Source organism: Giraffa tippelskirchi, chromosome 9 (assembly GCF_054371585.1).
Source record: "Giraffa tippelskirchi isolate mGirTip1 chromosome 9, T2T-mGirTip1v1.2.pri, whole genome shotgun sequence".
NCBI classification, from domain to species: domain Eukaryota; kingdom Metazoa; phylum Chordata; class Mammalia; order Artiodactyla; family Giraffidae; genus Giraffa; species Giraffa tippelskirchi.
In genome coordinates, this window is record NC_137283.1 from 29,372,198 (window position 1) to 29,382,500 (window position 10,303).

Here is a 10,303-nt window from a genome sequence, read left to right on the forward strand (position 1 = left end):
CATATATTGAACAGTTTCACAGAAAAACATACCTGTCATGCACAAAATCTAAAACTTCAAAAGATATAAAAAATGATACAGTGAAAATTTTGTTTCTCTACTCCCCTAGTGCCCCAGAGGGAACAAGTATTACAATATCTTATGTGTCTTTCCAGAGATGCTATTCCCCATCACCACTGCCAGTCTGTTCTTTTTCCTTCCAAAGCCAGTCTCTTTATTTCAGTCAGTTGTGTATGAGTTGAGAGAGTTGTGCTGACATATGTACACTACCATGTGTGAGATAGCTAGCTAGTGGGAAGCTGCTGTGTAGCACAGGGAGCTCAGCTAGATGCTCTGTGGTGATCTGGAGGAGTGGGATTAGGGGCAGGGAGGCTTACCAGGGAGGGGATATATGTATAAGAATAGCTGATTCACACTGTTGAACAGCAGAAACTGAAACAATATTGTAAAGCAGGTGTATTCCAATCAAATATAAAGTATTCACATATGGAAAGCAAGTGACAGTAGTAGGTATAGCCTATTTCCATGTTTGTAAACTCTAGTAATGCTTGAGAAAAAGAACACAGCGTGGCGATGTGCCAGGGCACCTGCAGTGTTGACCAGGGTGGGGTTGTGCTAGGTGTGGGATGAAGTTGGGGCAAAGTTGAGGAGCCAACACAGTATGAAGTGAACTTGTAAAAATAAGATCATGTAATGGTTTTGTGATAAAAATACAGTTTTAAGGTAGAGCAGGTTTTCAAGAGGTCTGCTGAGTATGTAAATATGTGTGCGCACCAGGAGTCGGCATTTCTCTTAGCCTTCAGATGTGGACGGTTACCCTTGTGAGGCTCCAGTGAGTTGTCATCTATCCTTCCTTTGAAATAAGGATATTAAGTTGAACCAAATATACATTCTTAGAGAGTGGTATTTTAATTCAGGTTACAAATAAGTCAGTCAAGAAACAGGGGATGTTTTGGAGGGTAGGAAGTGGGAGTAGCAAAGTTACTAAATTATGTGCATTTTATTTAAAGACATGTTACTTTCTTTCACACTGTAACTTTGATAACCTTCTTGGCTTAACCCACAAAGCATGGAAGAATAACCATTGTCAATTTGTAACTAGTGCAGTAAGTGCAGTTAATTTTATGTCTAAATTAGCTGAGTCTCCTCATTTCTAATCTAAAGAATCAAACAAAGTAGGTACAATGACTAAGAATGTACTCAGCATGTAGCATTTCTCAAGATCTACTTAAAATATCTGTGGCCAGTGTTAAAACTTAGTACTGATTTCAAAGAGTGGTCCATTTCTCTGAATGTATCTTCTGGTGGAAATCAGCTCTGTACTGGGATGTTTGGCCCGGTATAGTTTATTTCTAACATTATTCATCATAAAGGGAACCTCAGTGTCCAAAATGGAGACATGTTAGATTGATTTTGGCTTAAGATAACTTGACCTGAGATGGTATATAACAAGCTGTTATGCATCAATATATAAGGCTTTTAAGGATTAATTAGTTGATAACAAGACACATTATTTACAAAATTATCTTAAATTTGAAAGAATAATACAAACCTCCATGCCTTAATTTATCAAAAATGTATCTGTGTGTATTCAGGAGTAAATTTTTTTCTTTTCAAGGTTTGTACAACAAACATACACTGATTCTTTTAGGATTATGAAAATACTTTAATCTTCACAAAATTGGTAAAGAAAAGAGTTATTGTGGCTAGGCTTTTTTTTTTTTTTTTCTTTTTTTCCTTTGTAAGCTATTGGTTTGGAACAGTTTTCTTTTTAAATGATTTCCTTCCCTCAGATATTCTGAGGATCTTGTTACTTAGAAGGATTCTTGGATTTTAAATATTGCCAGTGATTTTTTAAAAAATTCTGTTTTGTACCATCCTTTATTTTTTAAATTCAGAAGATGAACGTGGATAGGTAGTCATTCTTTGCTTCATTCCAATGGAATTTCACCCTTTTACCCGCTCAGAGATACTGTTTTATTGCTGGGCTTTAGAAAGCTCACTGTAACTACCTTAGTTCGCTTGGGTCACTCACTCTCTTTCTTCCGTGAGGGCACCTTTCAGTGCTTTCCTAACTTAGTCTTTTTTTTGTTGTTGTTGTTGGTTTGTTTGTTTGTTGTTGTTTCTCAGATTCATTTTCTATTGTCAGGCAAAATAGTTTATTATTGTTTTAAAATTATATTCGATTTCCAAGTGAATCATCTAAGAGCCACAAAGAGACCTGTGGATCTTTGTTAAGGTGTGTGCTTAGTATTAATGACCTTAGTGTAAATGTTCATAATATGCTCACTGTGGATTAATTACATCATAAGTCAGGGACAGGTGGCATGTGTGGATGTCTGTTCTATGAATGTGAATCGATAAAATACATGAATACACATCCTGGCAGTTATATAACATACAGGCCCCTCATGCATTTGTGTCATGTGTTTGTGTGTGTGTAATTATAATTCAGTGTGCTTGAAGTTCAGAGTTTGGCAGAGGCAGTGGAGTAAGTTGCAAAATAGCCCTTTCCTTGAAAAGAATGTGCTTTAGTACAAAACGGAAGTCTTAATGTTAGTTTTACATTTCTATTTGATGGAGTCTAAGGTTATGGAAACGACTGTAAAAATAATTTGTCTGAAAGACGTCTGGATGCAGAAATCTAACGGAGAAAATATTTGAGAATATGGTTCATCAGCAAGTACAACAGATACACTTCTGTAAGCACTACGTGGCATGGATCAAAGCATCCTATGACCTGCATCTGTGTGGCCAAATCATTCGCTATCTGTTAGAGCCCCAGTGGAGGAGAAACCCCTTTGTGTCCATGCCACAGTCTTGGTGTCAGTCATTGTAGGGATAGAATCTTCCGGCTCCTGTTAGCTTTGTTGTTGTTGTTAAGTTAATCATCTACTTGGATACATTTGTCTTTCTCAATTATTTCATTCTACATTCTAAATTATTTTATTGTACTCTGCTTGGTAAAATTAACTTGTGAAAAGACTGTACAGTTTGGGGGATGCTCTTTGTGGTAGAAGGGAGAGAAAAATTTTATAATATTCTGGGGAGAATCTCAAAATCAAGTACAGTTTATAATTTCCACTATGTAGACTAAATGGTAAGTTCTAGCCTTTTTTTAAATTTATGTATTTTTTAATTGAAGGATAATAGCTTTACAGAATTTTGTTTTCTGTCAAACATCAACAAGAATCAGCCATAGGTATAAAGTTCTGGCCTTTTAACAAATCCTTTGCAGTCTGAGTTGAGAGGTCTGCCTCTTAACAAAAGCCTATCGAGCACTTTTCAAATGTGATGGTAACATTTCTAATATTGGACTGTTCACATTTTGAAATTTAACTCTTGCTTCGTAAGTAAAGTGTGCTGCAAAAGTAATTCGTAAATTCCACGGGAAGAGGAAAGCACAAGTTGGTTTGTGTTCGCATTTTGGTCACATGGGCTGGCTCCTCTTGCCTTTTATGTCTGGTGGGATGGTTCTGGGCAGCCGATTCATTCTCTTGTCCTCTGTGTGTTTTCTTTCAGTTTGTCCCATGAGGAGCATCCCCATAGCCATCCTCTCTATGGACACGGTGTATGCAAGTGGCCTGGCTGTGAAGCAGTGTGTGAAGATTTCCAGTCATTTCTAAAGTAAGAATGATTTGATAACACTTTCTTCTTACACGTAGCCGTCACCTCCCACTGTTCATGCTTTTCCTCATGAAATGCCTTTTTGATGCAGGGTTTCACACCACCATTTTGAAGATAGACTCAAAATCACCATGTCTAGCATAGTCATAGTTTTACAGATCTATTGAGTGTTGCCTTGTTAAGTGGAAAGGACTGATATCCAAGGGCAGTTTGATCCTGTTCGTAAGATCTTTTACTTAGTTTCTCAGAATGACAGTGATTAAGTAAAAATCGTTCCAGTGTTAAACGTGTACTAGTTTAGTTTTTGCTTTTACTCACACCCCTCTGTATTAGATTAATGACACAGGCACTAGCTCTGGTTTTATAAAATCGGCGTCAATTACTGGCCAGTTACAACTTGATGATTGGGCCTCTTCTTTGTTTCTTCACAAGTGACTTTAGAAATGTCCAGGAAAAGCTACCAGTTTGATTCTTACCTTTCTATATCAGTGTTGGCTTTTGTTCAGATTCTTGTTATAGGGAAAAGGATTCGGTTTAATTCCTACAGTTTAAGTATGACTGAAACTTGGGCTATCCCATTTGAATCTATACCACTGATTAAGCATCCCTTGAGTAAATGTGTTAACCCTCTCCAAGCTGAAATGAGATGCTTCTGTACTACATCTTAAGATTTCCCTTATCTACAGTGCCTTGTCCTTTAAAAATATTGAAATGAAACTGCCCTGCATTATTGACATCACATAAATATATTCATAGTATCATTGAATCATTGATGTATGGACACAGTGTAATACTGCATTATATTCACTATATTTATATATCATGCAGCAAGCAAACATATGCATGTATAAAACTCCTATATATACAGGTACATGATGGCTTGCAAACTGGGTGTTGGGGGCCGGGGGGCAGTGGGGAGTCTTTGCCTCTGACTTTTCTGTCTCATTCAAGCCCCATATTAGAGGTGGGCTGATTTACATGCAGGTCTCTGGTTTTGTGAGATCTTTATATTATTAGAACAATCTCAGTATCTATCTTCATGGACCCGGGTACAAATATTTTAATAAAGCTATCCTTAGAGATACAGTGCTACCTGCAAGCACTTCTGGTGAATATCATGTTTTTAACTAATGAATGGAAGCCTGTGAATCTGTGTTGGTGCTTTCCCACTTTAATATTTTACTTCAAGAGCATTATGTGGTCATTAAAAACTTAAGTACTTAAAATTTTTTTAAAAAGAAATAGTTAAAATCGTTTCTAAATATTAATACTCAAGAGCAGTGATACTTTATTTTAAATTAAGCAACAGCTCTTTACAATTATGATAATTCAAGTTAGTGCAACTGGGCTTTGTTCTCTCCTAAATCCGTTATTGTAGAATCTTTATTTTCTTATTTCCTAATCACTTGCCTAATTGTATTTTGATAATGAGAAACAGATCTTGGCAGAAACATTTCAATTCTAGTTTCACTTTCTGTACCAATGCTGACTTTGATAACTATCTTGGTTTAATTTCACTCCTCTATAGAATGGCCAGTGAACATCTGTAAATATGATTTATTTTATAAAGTTTCTAGAACTATAAAATTACTATCAACATTCTTATTGACTTGTGTCAGTTTTAGAGTCATGAGGGAAAAGGGCATTTTTCCAATTGACCACTTAAAATTTTTTGTTAATAGGCAAAGTATTTCCCACTCAGATCTTAGGTTCATTTATTATGTGAGCTGATGTTAGGTATACATATGTAGTGGGGGGGAGGCAAATATACCTCCACGAAAAGACAACACACTTTCAAACCACATCCATTTCTAAAGAAATGGGTCTGAAGATCATCAGAATAGAGCCTAGACTTGATTCCTGTAAAAAAGCCCATTTTTCTTCTAAGGATATTAGGAGTCTGGCCCTTGTATAGGAAACCACCTATTTAGTTTTCACTTTTATTCATGTCCCTCTATTATTTTGTGTGGTTTTGCACATGACATGGCATGTTTGCTCAGTGAAATTGAAATGCTCACTATAGTCCTGCAACTGTTACTTCTTTAGTTCCTAGTACTTACTTATTGATATACGTTTGTCAGAATACTTATGTTTGCAAGTTAAAGAAATCCAACTTAAATTGGCTTAAACCAGAGAAAAGGAGGGTGGTTTTGGGGGTTGATAACTGGCTCCTATAACTAGGAGGTCTGATAATACAGCTGGCTGCAAGCATGACTGGACCCTGATGCTTGAACAAGGTTATTGGAGTATTGGTTCATTGCTCCTTAGCTCTGTTTTCTTCTGTGTTGACTTCCTACTTTCCAAGTAAAAGTAAAGAAGACAGATTCACCTGCCATAAGTTGATTGATCCCAGAGTGCATCTCTTTTTTTCAGTAGTTCCAGGCCTTGGCAGACTGTCATTAGCCCAGAGTGAGTAGGTGTTCTAGCTCTGAACCAGTCATAATGAGGCAGCTAGGCTTGAGTCACATGCTGACCTGCAGAATGCAATAAGTTGTTCATCCCCCAGGGGCCACACGGGGGCTGGGGATGAGAGACTTGGTTCCCAAAAGTAAAAAAAAAAAAAAAAAATGAATCTTGTAAAGCAGCAAATGGAGAGTAAATGCTGAATAATAAAACTGCCTCTAGTTCTTGGAGTTCTCTTGGTGCCTTCCCAAGTTGACCCATTGATTGACAGTGTATGACAAATTCAGGATTTTGATGTTCTTCCTCAGTGGTATCTTAGCTCTTGGAAATCACAGTAGTCTGCCAGTTTCAGGCCTAGAGTAGTGAAAGTAAGTAACTCTTGTGAGTTCACATCCTTCGTGTGTTGGTTCAGTCTGAAGGGTGGTCATGTTGGTTGTAGTGAAACCAGCGTTGCCGTACGGCCTCTTGGAATGTCATCCCAGCAGTGTCATTATTACCGGGAAGTGATGTTTGAAGCATTTCTTCTCAAACTGCCAGATTTTGTAGACTCTGAAAGCACCTTTTTCCTGGGCCCACGAGCAGGACCTTGTCCCATGGTCCCACTTTAGAGGTATTCTCTGATGGTTTTAGAAAATTGATACTAGAGGTCTTAGACTTCCAAGACACTCTTGCTTAACACAGTGTCAATTGCTCTGCATCCCCCCGCCTCCTTTTTTTTAATTGCCATGCTGCATGGCATGTGGGATCTCAGTTCCCCAGTCAGGGATCAAACCCACATTCCTGCTTGGAAGTGCGGAGTCTTACACACTGGACCACCAAGAAGTCCCCTGCTCTGCCTTTGATTTAGAGGTTGCTTCATAGATTTTTTTTTTTTCACCTGTCTTCTAAATCCTTGAATTTTACACTCCCCTGGTACAGCCCTGACCTGTTCAACAGTCACAGTTTGAAGTGCTTTACATATATAACTCATTTAATACAGCCACCTTATAGTGATACTATTGCAGTATTACTCCCAAGATACAGATAAGGAAACTAAGGAACAGCAAGGTTAAATATTTTTCCCAAGGTCACCCAGCTAATAATAGGTGGAGTCAAGATCTAAACCCAGGCAGTGTGACTTCATACGACTTGCTCTTAACCGTTATATAATAGCACCTGGTTAGAAGCACTTCATTTTATTAACAGTATGCTTACTGTGTACGGCAATAGGCATAAAGAAAGCTTTGAAGAAAGGCAGAATGGGTCGTGAAGCCAGTTGCTAGGAGTGCGTTCTTTGAGCTCAGTATAAGCACGTGTGATCTGGGATGATGATAATAACTGCCTCTTAGAGTTGGGAGAATGAAAAGGTACATCGTGTCAGGTCCGTAGCAGGCACTATTGAAAAATATTAGTACTTCTTTTCTCATCTACTTAAGTATATTTTTAAAAAGAAATAATTGAAACTGTACAAACATTGGGCTTCCCGTGTGACTCAGCTGGTAAAGAATCCGCCTGCAATGAGGGAGACCTGGGTTCGATCCCTGGGTTGGGGAGATCTCCTGGAGAAGGGAAAGGCTACCCACTCCAGTATTCTGGCCTAGAGAATTCCATGGACTGTATAGTCCATGGGGTCGCAAAGAGTCAGACACAACTAAGCAACTTTCAGTTTCACTTTCTCACAAGTATTTCTGACCTTGTACCTAGGGAAGAGGTTGTGACTATGCAGAGCTTTAATATGTCAGAAGAGACTGTTCTTTAGTATAATCCTTAACCATAAATTTCAGTAGAGTGTCCTACACAAAGGTGATCATCGGACAGGGCTGGCAAACTTTTCCTATAAAGGAGCCAGATAGTCGATGTGATGGACTTTCGCAGGCCACCTAGTCTCCGAGACAAGCACTTAGCTTGTGGGCACAGAAGCAGCCATAAGACTCTGTGTGAGGACTGGGTGTGGCTGCGTTCTTTGGACCAGTTTGCTGACCTCTGACCTAGGGTACTCTCTTTGGTGTCATTATGTTTTCAGCTGAGCCACATCCTCGAATTCCCTGGGCATCGCTCTCCTGGCTGGTTTCAGGTCTCAGAATGAGGCCTATTTTTTTTTTTTTTTCTCCTCCTGAGGGAAAAATATCATAACTGTTGGTAAATCAGAACCAGAGATTTGACACTCTTCTGTGATCATTCTTCAGTATTTGTTCCCAAGGTGAGGTATACCACAGGGCCCTTGATTTAAAAGATAAATACTGTACAAACAACCATCCTGTTGTCTTTCCCTCCTAGCCAACAGAGGGATGCTTTATCAGAATCAGCAGATACCCAGTCTATTGTGTGCATTTATTTCCCTGTTTCTTCTCAAAACAAGTTGCAGTTTGAGTGTTATTTTTTTTTTAAATCTATCAACTGTGAGTTATCATGTGATGGTTGTGTTTGTTGGAGGAATCCGATAGCAGCAGGTACCCATGCTCAACTTCACTGCAGCCCGCCAGCCCTGCATTGCTTGGAATCCTCCGATAACAGAAAAACAAAAACAAGCCCAGTACCATCCAGATAGGTGAAGTTCTGAGTGTGCTCCTGTCCGCACCCCTCATGGATCAGGTTTTTTGTTTTTTCTTTTTTAACTAGGTTGAAGACACAGTCCTCACCAATAAAAACAGAATCTATAATTCTTCCTCTTTGCTCTTTGAAAAAGGGCTCATACCATTCCTCAGCAAGGTGGGGAGTGGATGTGAAGGTTAAATCATGACCACATTTTCCTGTTTCTGACTTGAAGGGTAAAATCAGACACAGATCCATAGTTCCACAAATACCAGGCCCTCATGTGTGTTTGGGAAAAAGTATAATTTGGGCCCTTGCTTACTAGCCATTTGAAAGAAATTTTGTTTTCATTTTTATCTTTTGGTTATTGCTCATGAAGAAAAGCACCATGCCAGACAATCAAAACCCAAATTCCTTTACACGTTAGTCAGATGTACATTACTTCTTAAAGCCAAAATAAATTTTATATGTCCTCTTGGAGAGACAGGGAGGGAAATGTCACAAGAAAATGCCCAGCAGTGGAACTTTGACCCTTCCAAAAAGGTTGAGGGCTGGAAACAGCAGAGGACATTTCATCACTAATTTGCTTTTTAAAGAAAAAAAAAATTTTTTTCCTGTGAATTTCACTTCTGAAAACTGTGAAGAGTTTTATGTGCAAGAAACTCCTAAGTGCTGCTCTGTAATGTTTTCACAAGTGTTTTTATCATGGTAACATCTTGTTTACTTTAGTTCCCGGCCTAAAACTACTTGGAACATGTTAAGAAAACATTTCAAGAAAGCCTCCACAAAGAGGCTTTTGTTTCCGCAGCCACCGCGAGGCTGCAAGGATCACAAAGGTGTTAACTTTCAGCCCCTTAAGCGCTTCCACATGAAATTCCAGCACCGATGTTTGTGGTTTTGGAAAAACAAAGTGTATGTTAAAGAAACCAGGTATATGCTAATACATGTCGAAGGAGGCCGGATATCATAAATTGTTCGAAACCCATTCGTGGCTCTGGGTTTGCACGCCTGAACGTTCTGCAGTGAAATTACGTCTGGTGAGTACAGGAGAGCACGTGGAGGGGACTAGCCTTCTAGAAGGTGGGCATATGCAAATACCATTCTCGCCTCTGCTTTTGAGTCTCCAGAGCCGGGGGTCGCGGGTGGGGGAGGAAATGTTCCCCCATCAGTTCCCAGGCGACAAGTCTTGGAGTTTTCCACAATGAGCTTAATATGTTTATGGATTGACTTTACCACTTACGCCTTTTTGAGTTGGTTTGAGAAAAAGAAATATCAGGTGGTACCAAGAAACATTTTTTTCCCCCTTAAAGTCTCTCCTTTCACCTTTCGACATTGTTCAGGAGTTCAAGACCTTTCCAAGCACTCAGAGGTCAGAATGGCCTAAATACCACAGTGCCCTCTAGTGATCTATAGAATGTTCAATAGAAAAGTTGAGACAAGTTTGCCAAAGACAACAGGCCCAGTGCCACCTCTTTGCTCAGAAAAAAGCAAGTAACATCGGAATGCATTTTTTTCTGTCAGCAAACAGATTTTAGTCAGAAATGCAAATGAAATTTAATTTTTCCTCGTAGGCTTTGAAAGCATCTGAGAATTTTCTGACTGCCTCCTCAGTCGGTTCTGCACATCCCTGCGCCTGTGTACGCAGCACGGTGTGTCGCCGTGGAGACAGTGCTGTGTGTTCTTAGATCTTAAGCGCCGTTAGGGAGCCTAGGTGTGTCACGTGATCACTTCCGGCGTGTAATTATAAAGCCTCACTGAAAAG

General features: G+C 39.2%; 1 protein-coding gene across 50 annotated transcripts in view; it reads left to right on the forward strand.

Annotated features, from left to right (window-relative positions):
- FOXP1 (forkhead box P1) overlaps positions 1-10,303 on the forward strand; it is a 618,285-nt gene that overhangs the window by 562,177 nt on the left and 45,805 nt on the right. For all 50 annotated transcript variants that reach the window (XM_081528351.1, XM_081528327.1, XM_081528350.1 and 47 more), the window contains one exon: positions 3,523-3,627. In XM_081528351.1, coding sequence (XP_081384477.1) covers positions 3,523-3,627 — 105 coding nt within the window. The remainder of the gene's footprint in view (positions 1-3,522; positions 3,628-10,303) is intronic.